Genomic DNA, 14,730 nt, shown 5'->3' on the forward strand with positions numbered 1-14,730 from the left:
TCATGTGCCTTAGCATTTCTTCCAGGGGAATCTGCTCCAAGATTTTGCCAGGCACAGAGGTGAGACTGACTGGTCTGTAATTCAACCTGTCAATGAAGAACATCCATTATTTCTTCAACTGTAAATAATAGGTCTGATAGACACACCTTGAATTTCCCCTGATCATAGGATCATAGAATCAACTAGGTTGGAAAAGACCTTTAAGATCATCAAGTCCAGTCCCAGAACTGCCAAGACCACAGCTAAACCATGTCATTAAGGGCTTCATCTGCGCAGTTTTTGAACACTTGCAGGGATGGTGATTCCACCACTTCCCTGGGTAGCCTGTTCCAATATTTGACAACCCTTTTGGTGTAGGAATTTTTCGTGATATCCAGTCTAAACCTTTCCTGATGCAGCTTGAGGATGTTTCCTCTTGTCCTACCACTTGTTACTTGGGAGAAGAGACCAGCCACGCCCTCATATCACTATAAGCTGATTTAATTCAATTTCTCAGGAGTTCAGTGTTTCACTGCACTGGGTGTTTACTGCTCTTGCTCCTTCTCAGATTCTGCAACTTGCTTTAGAGTTTTCTCTTCTCCTTTTCGTCTGCAGCTCTGGTCAGATCCTCAGCTGGTGTAAATAGCTGTGAACACTCTAAGGATGTTGCTGATTTGCATAAGCAAGTGATCTGGTTCCAGGTTGTCTTACTCTTTTAAGAAAATGGATTTGGTGAACAAGCTTTGTCTGTAAATGTCTCATCTGCGTTTATTAGAATCCTAATATGCCTGAGACAAGTCGTTTTTAAAGGTGTTTTCATTTTATTTCTCAGGAGTATTTTATGTTTATTCTTTCTTTATTACTTAAATGCTGCATTGAAAAAAACAAATTGTCCATTGAGATGGGTTTAGTGTAGCATTTGTTTCTTTCTTGACCAAATGGTTCTCTGCATCCATTAAAAAGTAGGAGAAAAGAAAAAGAAAGGCATTTTATTTAAAGCTTTATGTATGAAATAACAAAGCAAATGTTTATATGGGTAGACTTGAATTGGCAGGTGGGGGATTAGCAGTCCCTTAATTAAAGTGAATGAATCAGGAGGACTTAAGGCCTTTACCTTGCAGCTGCATATCAGACAAACCCTCGGCAGGCTGCAACCTGTGGGTCTCCTGGCATTTTTGGTTTCCCTGTTGCTTTCGGGGAATGTGCCTTCTGCCAGTGCATGCCAGCACTAACCCTGCTGCACCCAGGCAGGGATGGAGGGAGGAAGGGAGGACCACCTTCTCCTTGCCAAATATTTGCTGCGCAAATCTTGGTAGTGTTTGATCATGTCAGTGTGGATTTAAAAATTATGTATGTACCTGTAATTCAGAGAGTGGATGCAGGCAGCCCATGCTATTGCACGCTCCATTCTATCTGTAGCCTGTGATGCTCTTGGGGAGAGCAGCAAGGACAATGGCTCTGAAAGCTCATGAGGCTTGCAATGTAGGAAGTTTGTTTTAATAACAAATTAAAAGTGAATGTCTGAGAAAGATAAGATGCTGAGATGATGAGCATCCTGAGAATGCAAAAAGAGTAACCACTTTAAATCAGGTAATTCAATACAGAGGCAAGCAACTGATAGGACAGTAGTGCTACTTACGCTATTCATGACTGATTTTAGTAACATACAGTGCAGCTGTTATTTACCAAAGAAGCAAATTATTTAATTATAGTTTATACTAGAAGATATTCAAGGTCATAGCTGTGGTATTTTCTTAGTTACAGTCTAAGCTATAAAGAAAACCAGAACATTTTGCCCTAGGGAATCCAAAAACGGTCATTGCCAATCCATGTTACTGAGTACTCTTGGGTGTTTGCTGTAAAGTAGGATTTCTAAAGTCTCTAAATCAAGAAAGTTTTAAAATTTTATCCTGTGATGGACTATTATTCCATGGTTTCCATGGAAAAGACTGAGATAAACTTTGTAGGAATGACTAAAGCAGGTTGGAAGTGCAAGCAAACAATAAAAAAAAAGTCTCTGTCATTCTTTTCCGCAAATAGAAACAAGAAGAATACAATTTTTACACCAAATTTGTCATTAATCCTATTTTCATATTTGTTCTGCCAAGCTGAATTTTTTGCTTTTCTTTGTCATGTCAAACACATGAACTTTAACATTTTTCCTCTTTTGGGCAAGATTTCAACCTGGCAAGAGTGAAGTGGCATGTAACTTATTTTCTGAGCTTTAAGTGCAATAAAGGAACATTTATTATTTCTCTTCCTTCTTTTTTCTAATGGAAAGTGATAAAAACATAGTTTTAGGCAGTACTATGGTGAATTTATTTTTCTTTTCTTGGTGCCATATTTGGTAATATCTGGCTCAAGGTTGCTAAAGCTAACAAAAAACCCATGCTGACATCATATATTCTATTCTTGTTATGAGTAGAGATGGACTGATGTTTATTTCTTTTTTCTTACTGGACTTTAATCCTAGATGCCATGAAATTAAGAAAAAAAGGCTGACTGAATAAGTTATTTGTTTGGGTAGTCCAAAGAGTGCCAAGGTAGCCTTCTTCATTTCAAGCATTAGGGTCAAAAAAAGTTTTCCTAGGAAATGGCACGGTGGGTCCCCATCTCTATTCAATAGCTCTCATACAGAGTGTTCACGAAATTATGTGTGACAGTACTGTGTTTATTGGACTTTCTCACCCTTTTTATCTCAGTCACATAAACTTCTTATCAGACTCCTCTCCTGCCAAACAGCTGATCAGAGCTTTGTTAAATAGTCAACATGCAGCTGTGCCTTTCAAGTGGACAGGACCTCAGCCTGTGACGTTCATCTAGATGTGCAACATCAATACCAGCACAGAGCTGGGGTGAGACAGCAGTGAAATAGTCCCCTTTGACTTCCCCAGGCAACACAGATGGAGAGTAGACCTTCTCACCACAGGGCTACTGGCAGGCTGCAAGCCTTGGTGGTTTGGGATTGGTCTTCACATGCTCCCACGAACCTACTCTGGTTATGCCTGAGCCAAGCATCAAAGTCACATCTGGTGTCCAGCCACATGCATACCACTGTTGTGTGCTTCAGGAGCAGTAAGGCACAGCCTGTGATTTCTCTCTTAAATCCTCTGCCCTGACATCTACAGGCATTTCTCCACAGCACAAGGCTTTTAGCAAGAGAGGGGCAAACTGAGTTTGGCTGGTTCACCACCTTTGCTCTGGAAGCTTTAAGGTGAGCGGGTGCTGAACGTGTCTGTTGGTTAATGGTACATCGTCTCCTGTGTCTTCTGAAAGCTAGAGGAGTGAAATGTGCTGCTGGTGAGATCGGGAGCCGAAGCTGGCTGAATTTATCATTGTAACTGCTCAATTCTTCTTCTGTCAGACGTTTCAGTGAACCCACAGTCAGAAGACAACTTTGAAGTCTGGTTTTGCCTCCAATGTGATTACATGGGGGACTCCAGTTTTCCGTTTAAAAGTGAGAGTTCATCGAAGGCCCATGAAAGTGAAGGATTATTTAATTACTTCTTGATTTGCCAACAGTGTACTCAGCTTTGTTCAGAACATAAAGATACATAATGTCTGCTCCCCATGGAGTCTTTGCAGAGTTCTGAATATCATTTTCTCCACACAGGTTTCAGTGTGTTTTCATCTGCTCATGCAGTATTTGTTGTGGCTCTAATTTACAAGCCTAAGAGTAGTGAAACATATTACAAAAGATTTGGGAACATGTGCAGCCGAGTCCCAGTCCTGCTTTAATCACATGTTTTATAGCTACAAGTGTGTGAGGTGGAATTTATTTAATAAGTGAAATGGACAGAAAACCTTTCTCTCTCAAGAAGACCTCCATGCACATCTTCATTTTATTGGCACCCAATTTGCTAGAAAAGGAGAAAGCAACCTACTGCTTGCCTATTATTATTATTAGTAGTAGTAGTATTTGCAGTTTCTCCATTCCATTTAGGGAGCTTCTGGGTAAAGAACAAAACCTCTTTTGTTTTCTAAGTGCGTTGCCCAGTAAGGGCTTCGGAATAGAAATCTAGAGAGATATATTTAATTCTTTGTCCTGCCACTGGTTTGCTGAACAATATAAATAGTGTTTCTCTGTTCTTCCATCTTTTACCTTGTAAAGTGTAAACTTTTCAGTGGAGAAGTTGTCTCTCTTGTGTTCCATAGTGCACAACACAACGTTGATCAGAATCTCCAACCACCGCAAAATTGATGAGGAACATGTCAAGTTCACATAGGCAGGGAGTAAAACCAATGAGACATCCAGGTGGGATGACTGCAGCAGGGACTGCATGGGGCAGCAGTACGAGGTGAGCTTGAGTTGTGGCTTAGCTCCACTCCATCTTAGGTTCTTTTTGTCAAACACCCCCACATAGCCCAGAAAGAATGTTTCAAATCACTTCCTCTTGGTAAACAGCCAAACAGCTGTTTTTCGAGAAAGAACTTAGGAAGCTGGGATGTGTAAATCGAGCCCTTGGAGCCAACACCATTTCCAGTTTTGGTTTCAGCTTACAGTGATCAGGATGTGGCTGTACTGGTGTGAGAGATCATTGCTGCATGTGGCACAGCAGCATCTGAGCTTGTGGGCTGTGCTGATGTACGTCAATATCATCCCAGCCACCAGTCTTTATATATTAACCGTGAATGAGCTCTCCCGCTCTTTCACCCCATGTAGTTTTGTTCTTTTCTGCAGGACTAAGGAAATCTCTAGATGATTCTTTGGTGCAAGATCATAACAATAAAAGAAGGCCACAGCCAAGAATTTTATGAATGTGCTTGGAAACTTTGTTAAATTGCAGTATCTGTCCACATGTTAGCTCTGCAGTGTTCTGATGCCAAACCTCCAGAGAAAATCCTAAGCACTTGCAGGAAGGGCCCTCTGCACTCAAAGTACTCAGTACTTTCAGTATATACAACTTAAATTGCTTTCCAGACTGGGAAAATGTTTATCAACACAGGGGGTTTATCCAAATGACGGAAAGCTGTCCCTTTGGCCTTGCTTGTCTTCTACCTCCATGCTGGGAAAAGACCTCAGTGTGTGCTGCCCTCTTGGCCCCAGTGCTGTACTTTCCAGCAGAAGAAAAATCCTGAGTCATAGGGGCAAAAAGGGAGTCATGGTGTTCTCTGTTCTAAACTGTCAGAGCCCCAGGACAGTGTCCCTTGAAATAGAAAAGAGAAATGCTGTTGGATATTTACATTGTGACTAAGTCATGGGTTCTGGTCCCTGCTCCAAGAACTGCTTCTGCATTTTACCTTTAATTGGAAAATGGACAACCCATCTTTGAAACAGCATCCAAAACTCATCCTTGAGAGGAGGCAGAACTGGTCTGAATTGTCTCAAGCAAACAGAAGGATCACAACACAGGCTCTTATTTTCTTGAGAGATTTACCCTGTTAGACTACTACAGATAAAGGAAAGGAGTACAGACAATCATATTTTAATACAGTGAGATCTGCCTTTTTTCTTTTTTAAAGATCTGGGTAACTTTTAGGTACTTAGGTCTTTAACGCACCTTCTTTAAAGGGATTGAAATATACCCACAAGGTTTTATATTTGTACAATCAGTTGATATATGGACCTTAAGAGACTAAAAGCATGCCCATGGCAAACTCAGTCCAAGGAAACAAATGCTATTGCCAGAATTTCCATTATAAGAAGTGACCTTTCACTCCCTTCCAGAGATTTTGCATCTTCAATGCTCACATAGAGGGTAAGGAAACTCACATTACAAGAGAAAATTGCCTTGATTTGTCTTTTGAAACAGCTTCTCCTTTTACTGCCTAATGTTCTAATGTATGACCTTCCACTCAGTAGTTGCTTGTCTGCCTGCTACAATATGTTTAACATGAGAAGCCTTTCCCCCTTCGACTAGATTTTCTTTTTCCTTTTATTGACATTTTTCTCTCTTTAAGGAAATTTCACATCTTGTTGAGTCTTAGGACTGCTTGATTGAAACAATTTCTAAAACAATATCTTAAACCAAATTTTCTTTTGAGCCATGCTCCTGAAGCAAAAATGTCCTTCCTTTGGAAAAAAAATGAAGGGAAAATGAGAACAGAGTATATTTTCATTACACCCTGAGGATTTAAAGGAAGCTTCCACAGAAGTTTGCTTACTTGAAGCCACTGCCTTAAAGAGGAAAATTTGGAGTGCCTAAGTCCACAATGCACTAGTTCTTTGCATAACAATGTGAGCCAAAGTCCAGTGTTCATATTAATGCTTAATAGCAATTGTGTCTGTAGTTTGCATTATTTTGCGACACAAGTTCATTATGGACCAGTCTTCTCATGAAGGTGCCAACACTCACTGCAAACTTCTGCTCCAGTTACAAGGTTTTCCTTAAGCTCTTCGCAGCACCAGGGGAGTTATTTCCCTCTTTGCTTTTTCATATGGTTCCTCAAGGTTTTATGTATTTTTATTCTCATGATTATGGGGTTATTTACATTAGTCTTACTGCACATCATTAGAGCTGCACATTCTTGACAACACATTTTCCTTTTTCATATTTAATTATGGAATCCTAAGAGAAAAATACATTCAGTTTGTTGTTGGTTTAAGAGTCCAAGAGAGATGCATTGCAACACTACCATCCATGAAAGAGCTATTAGTTAACTAAGTTTTTACGTGTTAGGCTAGCATATGTTACTTTTCTATAGACACTTTTGCTTTAAAGTAAGACATTCAGCATATTCTTTCATGTAGGAAGAAAAAGAAGTCAAATAAAAGCAAATAACACAAGTCACTGCAAAAAGCAAACATCACAGAGTTCAATATCCCCATAAAAATATGTAAGAAATTGTTTTCTCAATATTCATCTATGGTAGTCGGAGCAGGACACCCTTCATAGGGGAAAAAGGAGAGTCACAGCCTGCATCCCACAAAAATGCAGTCCATCCTGTTGTTCATTTCAGGACTATTTCTATAGTACTGCATTCCAAATGAAGATAATAGTGACCATTCCATAGTACAAATAATATTAAATGCAAATGAAGTCATTCTTATTATAGCAAGAAGCACTGTAGCAGGCTCTATGAATTATATTCCTGGACTTCCTTATCAATTACCCACTTGATGTTCTCATGAGTGGTCTTTGATGACGTCCTGTGCAACTGCAGATTGACTGTGTAATGCCAAGACTCATGGGATTGCTGTGCACAGAAGCATAGGCAGACTATTAACCATTCTGGTATAAAATGGATGATGACTCTGAATAGAATTTTAGATGGCTGGGGTTTTTTTCATTCTTTGATACCCTCTGTGCTGGTATTCTGCTTCTTTCAGCTACAGCTTAATTTTTCATTGCTTTGATACATCCTATATAGATATAAAACATTTTCCTCTAGCAAAAATCTCCACCCACCTCAGGGGCTCGGGGATGAGTGTGTGCTTGCAAGGTCTGAATTTGGCTGAACATGCACACAGCATCGTTTGATACTGCCTCAGTGACAAGTCATGTTTTGGATTTGAACTCAGATAATACCTGTAGTATGTTTCATGCTTCTGATAAAAACAAAGGGCCTGTTGATAAGAGAAGGAGCTGGTGCTTGGAACTGCTTCTTTTAAATTCAATGGCAAGCCAACCAAACTGAGTCTTTCATCAACTTCAGTGGGGTTTGGCTCACTTTTGAATTGCTCTGTTGCTGGGTGATAGATGACACATAGGGTGATGTTAAAATGATGTTCTTATTTGGATCTTGATCCAGCAAACTCCTTAAGTATGAGCTTAACTATAAGTTCATTTGCCCTTGAAATAAACAGGGCTATTCAAGTTGTATAAAGCTGAAATAAACCTGAAGTAATGCCTTGGACTTGATCCACTGGGCCAATATACTCTTATATATGCATTCTTATACCAGAATGACTGTTTTCTGAGCTTAGTGCCCCTGTAACAGACAGTTTACAGTTTTTAGTCTGGCCAGGGTTGTTCCATTCCCATCTCATTGCTGGCAATTCCAACTCTTTGCCTCCCTTGGTCTGCCTTCTTGGAGATCTGGTGAATCATGGTGGGAGCAGAGCTGACCTAGGTATGTTAGGCTTCTGTCCTTAAAAGGGCAGAGATGTCTAAGACTGGTACTAGCATATAGTATTATTTTCTTAATTAGAGAGCACAATTATAATGTTGTGTTCACTGTCTAGGATTCATTTGATTGTTTATATTCACTTAAAGAAACCCAACAAAACAAAGTAAATGACCTTACAGTTTCATGTCTTCCCAACAAGCTGACTGGCTATGGAATGCACTATTTTGACCATGAACTCTGTCATCTTTTCCTCTGATTTATATGGAACCTTATGGATAGCAAATAAAGTTTCTCCTTATTGCAGAAGGGTGGGGTAATAAAAAAAAAAAAAAGCCAATGAATATTTGAACATGCTGCCATAAATACAGCTTGCTTGGCATTCCTGTCCCTGAGATGAACTGATTTGTGGCTTTGATTCAAAAATATTTTACTGTTCTTTGTGTCTCACTCTGTGGATTCAGCTGTTTAGATTGGGCTAATTTTCAACTGAAGGCACTGAAGACCTATTATTCGCCCTGAAGGTTGTCTTATTTGTTTAAAAACTGGTGGCAAACCATTAACTGCTGTATTTGTTTCAAAGAGAGCAGCCCTGGGGGTGGAGGGTTGTATCTAGAAAACTCCCACATGGAAACTCCCAAGGTCCTTTCCTGAAAGAACAAATAGTTTCACAAGTGGTAAAATGAACTTCACATGGTTTCTAGCAACTCTCTCCTCAGCTGTAACAGAGGATGAGCTCATCAGGTTACATTCCATGGGGTTTAAGAGGGCATATTTCTTGTCATAAACCATGTCAGAATATGGTATCTTTTCAGCCTCTATCACTGTATCAAAGTTGTTTACGTTGGCCAAACCACTTCTACAAGGGGAATAAAGCCAGAAGCAAACTTACACACAGGACACCTTAGGAAATGCAGCTGAAATTCCAGAACCTTAGAAAAGTGGAACTAAATATGCCATATTATTGTTTAGGTCATTAGACAAAGTCATTCTCTGAATTCTTCTTCTTTCTGAAGGAATTGACACTTATAAACTCTTCTTCCTCAATAGATATCATGACACTTATAAACCCTTCTTCCTCAGTAGATATCAAGAACAGATGTCAGATTAGCTATTAGCAAGCAGTAATTGCCTTTTTTTTTTTTTTAATTTTAGTGAAGGAATTCATTGTCTACTGAATGATGACAATAAAAGTGAACTTCTTTCTGTAGTAAGCATGTCATGACTGGGAGTATCTTTAACAAGAACGTGTCAATAGGTTGCTGAAGCTTGCAAGAAAATGCAGGCATCCAGAGCAAACAGAGGATGAAATTTGTGTTTCTGAATCTTGCTGTTCATGCAACATGGCATTAGGAGAACATGCCCTAGCTGGGAAGGAGAAATAATGGATCTGCTGGGCACCCACAGTGGGGACACTTGAGGCAATCAGTATTTGCTGAATATTGAGCTGGACTTCCCAGCTCCAGGGCTGACACCCAGCTGCCCTCTGTGAAAGGGGAAGAAGGCAAACACTTCTGAAAATGCAGCTGCTTTGAGCACTTAAATGGAAACTCCTCTAACATGGACAGCTGGACTACCATGTATACTACTATGTTTAAAATTAGTGGTTGGGAAGGAATTAAGAGGAAAAGAGAGATTAGTTCAGATAAATAAAATATAGAGCAAGCTGCTTCCCAGGCAGTTCAGACTCTCTGCAGGGAATTGCCTCACTGTGAAGGATGTCTCCCAGCTTCCTTCCACTCATCTTCCTTATGAGATAGTTTCCCTCCCCCAGTGCAGAGATGTCTTTGTAACACCTGCCATGTAGAATATCCTCCTTCTGTGTATTGCTTAAATGGCCTTTTTGCCTTATGACTTAACATCTACTTTTATTCCTTGTAAAATGATATTATATGCTTTTTAGTAAATGTGACAGGCAGTGTATTACCCACTGTCATCTTTTATTTACTCCCATAAAGCAGTATGGAAAACAGTTATCATGTGACATTCAGGATACCGTAATGCTGCATTGTACTGCTTTGCAACATTGCTTTGAAAGGGGCATTACCTTTTCCTTTGCCTACATCTTTTCCCAAGTGTTTTTTTTTTCCTGACATTCCCCATGGCCAGTATCTGGTTTCCACAAGTTACCCAAATGTATCTGATGAGGACAATGCTTGTCTGCTTGGAAAGGTCTTGTAATTTTGTCTTACATCTTAGCTGCTACAAGAAGTACAGGAGCTGCTCACATCCTCTCGAACTGTTTCCCAGATGCCTGATGATTCATGAGGGGCCAACTTCCAGAGACCAAGCCGGGGCTGACTGTGTTTCCACATTTATCCAAACCAGTTAACTCTGCAAAATCCCACTGGAAATCTCCATAGAAAACTAGTGCTTTTGGTTCCTGTCCTGGCTACCTGGCTCTAGCTTGTAATTTAGTGCATGGGGAAAGGGTAAGAGGGAATCAAGCTGTACCAGAGCTCCTGAAGGGTCTATTCCACTGTCAAGTGAAGGCTCTGAGTGGCTTTGCATTTCATCCCATGTGAGTTATAGAAACAGTATTTATGTGCATTCTTGACAAATATACTTCTTCTTTTGTGGAGAAGGCATATCTTCATACTGTAACATTTTTAAATCTCCTGCTATACTATACTAAGCATTGTCTCCCCATGCTTCCCTTCAGCCTTTCCTCTATAATGACTTTTTACTTCATTTACCATAATAGAAATAGCAAGTCGCTGTGCTTTGATTTTTAAGCTTTTTAACGTGTGCAGGTTTGTTTCTCCATTTGCCTGTTCAACTTGGATACTGCAGAGCTGCACCAGCCATTACATTTCAGCACTGAGCTTGATCAGCTGCGATTGACTTGCTGACAGAGCACCCCGGTTTGTGGAATTCAGAGTTTAACTTAAATGAAATGCCATGACAGAGACTATCTTCTTGGGATACAAGAACACTGCTAACATATTTTCTCAGCTTGTGTAAAGGCACAATTTTTTTGTTTGGGGGTATATATGTGAGCACATTTAAAAGCTGCTGTCCCTAGCAGTCTAATCTCAGCAGCTAACAACTCAGAGTAAAGCCTGTACCAGGACTGTCTGGGGAAAGAGAACCTTTCCCTCAGAGGCATGAAGCAGATTGAACCACACAGTCAAATGCATGCTGGTAGTGGGAAAATGGCAAGAGTTTGCTGTCCAAGAAAGAAAAGCAAAGTACTCTCAAGTATAGGCCAAGTTCTGCCATGGTTTACTGCAGTAACTTTTGTTCAGACTTGGGGAAAGGCTGTTTCATTTAAAAGTGCAAAATTTACTATCATTGAATGGTTTTATTTTTATCCTTTTTCTTGGATATTTTGGACATAATCTGGTTAATACCTTGTCCTCTTGGGCTCATTGGGTGTTTTCAGAGTCCAAAGGTCCTCAGCATTTCAGTAGGAACTCATTAGTGCTGGCTGGACACTTTGTTTCATTCCAGATTATGGGGGGGTGGGGGGGTGGGGGGTGGAAATAGGGGTGGTTTTTGGGGGGGGTTTTTTAGTGGGTTTTTTTTTTTTTAGTGGGAAAAATGGAATAAAAGAAAATAGAAACCAGATCTGAGTGTAGATGTTCCTGATGAAAACTGCAACAAAACTGATAGGTGGGTGGTCTTTGTTTTCATTGAATTGTCATATTTCCAATGCTTGGAATTTCCAGTTGCTTGGTCAAAACAGAACAAACCTAAACTGGGTAGTTTTGCTCTTTTGTGAGATATGGAGTTAGGGCTGTATTTGCTTAGAAAGGGTGGCTCAGTATATAAGAACATTTAATCTGGAATGAAAACATCTTAGAAAGATGTCACAATTAGATATTTGGAGATAGTTTTTACAGGAAGCCCAGACTTTTATCTTCTAAGTTTCAGGTTGCTTGTGAGCTAGAATTATTACCCTGTCAGAAGAGTAACAATGAACTGTTGACACACAGCCACACTTTGCTTACAGCTACATGCAGGGAGGTATTTACAGCCTGGAAACAGTGAACCGCAAGCTGAAAAATAGATGTTCTTAGCATGAAGTTTGTCCTATTTCTCTGGGTTCCTGTTTACCATAAGCATTATGAAACAAATCTATTTCTTTTGGATAAAGAGCTTAGAAAACTTCAGTCAAACATAAGATTTTATTTTAAGAAAGCAAGCTTTGATTACAAGACAGATGGCTGTGGCTGTTTGCTTACTTTGGGTTTCTATTTCCAATGTTCATAGAGTGGCTTAGTGGGAGAAATTTTCTTCCCATTTGCTCTTCGTCAGTAGCCAAATTCAGCAGAAAGTATCAGTTTTATATATCTATTGCATGTAGTGGAACTAAAGGGTGACCTGACATTCAGCAGAGTACTGGGGGCGATTCTCATTTGAAGATTGGGAGTTCAGGTGTTTACATGAAAGCAGGTGCCCAAGTTCCCATATTAAGTAGAAATTTGGTCGATGCAGTGCTGTGACTGACTCAGGACTTGTCCAGGGGTAGCTCCCACAGGCTGCTGACAGAGGGCTCAGCTTGCCCACAAGACAGAACAGCTTTCACGGGGGCTACTGGATGTGCTGCCAGGCCTTCCTGTCCTCGTGAAGGACTGTGTCTTAAATGGTGTGAGAAATCTTTCTGTTGATAACCAGGCTGAGCCCTAGATCCCTGCAAACCACATGGGGAACACGAATAGCTGTCTCACAGGTGGACGCTCATATATGAGTTTAACTAGGAACTGGACCTGGCCGTGATCTGCGTGTTGCCTTGGAGCCTTCTGGTTTGCAAAAATTTTACCACACTCAAGTTGTCAATGCACAAAAGGTAGTTATTTGTAGTTCTTTGATGCTAAGAGCCAAATTCCAGTATCAGTAACAGCTGGACAATGCAAGTCCATGGTTGGAACTGAGAAGACATTTTGACTTTCAGAGAGCTGGGTCTTGCCACAGTTCCTGTAATCTTTGGAGCCAGAGATTTACTGCTTTACCTCAGTATAAGTAAAATTCAGGAACAATTGAGTATTTGCTTAGGTAGAAGTTGTGGAATTTTAATTCAAGACTTGATTGTTTGTCTTGAAGTAAGGAAGATGTTGGTGGGACAGTTTCTGACTTCATTGGTTACATTGTTTTTAAGCATGGAATAGCTTACATGACCCATTAGCAGCAAATTATTCACACCATATAAATAAAATAAAAATCATAGAATAATAGAATAGTCAGGGTTGGAAAGGACCTTAAGATCATTTAGTTCCAACCCCCCTGCCATGGGCAGGGACACCTCACACTAAACCATGCCACCCAAGGCCTCATCCAACCTGGCCTTGAACACTGCCAGGGATGGAGCATTCACAACCTCCCTGGGCAACCCATTCCAGTGCCTCACCACCCTCTTAGTAAAGAATTTCTTCCTTATAGCCAATCTAAACTTCCCCTGTTTAATTTTTAACCCCTTGTCCTTTTTCCTCTCACTACAGTCCCTGATGAAGAGTCCATCCCCAGCATCCTTGTAGGCCCCCTTCAGATACTGGAAGGCTGCTATAAGGTCTCCACGCAGCCTTCTCTTCTCCAGGCTGAGCAGAATCACAGAATCACAGAATCCCAAGGGTTGGAAGGGACCTCAAAAGCCCCAACTTTCTCAGCCTGTCTTCATACAGGAGGTTCTCCAGTTCCCTGATCATCCTCGTGGCCCTCCTCTGGACTTGTTCCAACAGTTCCATGTCCTTTTTATGTGGAGGACACCAGAACTGCACACAATACTCCAAGTGAGGTCTCACGAGAGCAGAGTAGAGGGGCAGGATCACCTCCTTCGACCTGCTGGTCACACTTCACTTGATGCAGCCCAGGATATGGTTGGCTTTCTGGGCTGCGAGCGCACACTGAAGCCAGCTCATGTTCATTTTCTCATCAACCAACACCCCCAAGTCCTTCTCTGCAGGGCTGCTCTGAATCTCTTCTCTGCCCAACCTGTAGCTGTGCCTGGGATTGCTCCGACCCAGGTGTAGGACCTTGCACTTGACATGGTTAAGAAATACTGAAGCACAACAAACAAGCTTAGACTCATTCATGCTCACTTTCCTGTAGCCTTTTATTGATGCTTTTGATGGGAGGGCATCTCTTCCGAGAGGACCAAATCTGGGAAGAAGAGCTATTTACCTTGTCACTTCACTCTGCCTCACATTGTTCTCAAGCTTGCAACTTCTATTGAAGTTAAAATTATGCTTTAAAACCAAAATGTTGACAACAAAATTATATAATCAATATCAATGGAAAAGTAATGATATATTTATCATGAAATAAAAAATATATACAGTTGAGTACTGGTTTTTTGTTGTTTTTTAAGGGGGTGAATTAATAGAAAATACTTTGTTTCCTGTTTAATAACCGATCCTAGACCCAATTTTTTATATACTTTAAATGCAAGTAATTTGTTCTGTGTTATAAACTGTTGTGTTTTTTGCCTTCCTGTAACTGGAGCAACATACTAATTTCTACAAGTTGTGACTACTAACAGAGAGCAATCACCTCACAGACTTGTACCGAAAAGAAGAGACCATCAGCGTGGCAGGGAACGGCTGCATCCACAGTCCTCGTTTCCCCAGCAGTTACCCCAGGAATCTCCTGCTGACATGGCGGCTCCACTCACCTGAGAGCACGAGGATCCAGCTGGCTTTTGATAATCAGTTTGGACTGGAGGAGCCTGAAAATGATATCTGCAGGTGAGTTGTGGAAGTTTGCAAAGGGCTCCTTAGTACCTCATTCAAGCTTAAGGATGTGGCC

General features: G+C 40.7%; 1 protein-coding gene across 1 annotated transcript in view; it reads left to right on the forward strand.

Annotated features, from left to right (window-relative positions):
* The window catches only part of PDGFD (platelet derived growth factor D), a gene marked incomplete at its 5' end in the record, with an annotated part of 145,777 nt that overhangs the window by 68,213 nt on the left and 62,834 nt on the right, over positions 1 to 14,730 (forward strand). Inside the window, one exon of the mRNA XM_080612652.1 lies at positions 14,465 to 14,669. Coding sequence (XP_080468778.1) covers positions 14,465 to 14,669 — 205 coding nt within the window. The remainder of the gene's footprint in view (positions 1 to 14,464; positions 14,670 to 14,730) is intronic.

Source organism: Psittacula echo (genome assembly GCF_963264785.1).
Source record: "Psittacula echo genome assembly, chromosome: 3".
Classification (NCBI taxonomy): domain Eukaryota; kingdom Metazoa; phylum Chordata; class Aves; order Psittaciformes; family Psittacidae; genus Psittacula; species Psittacula echo.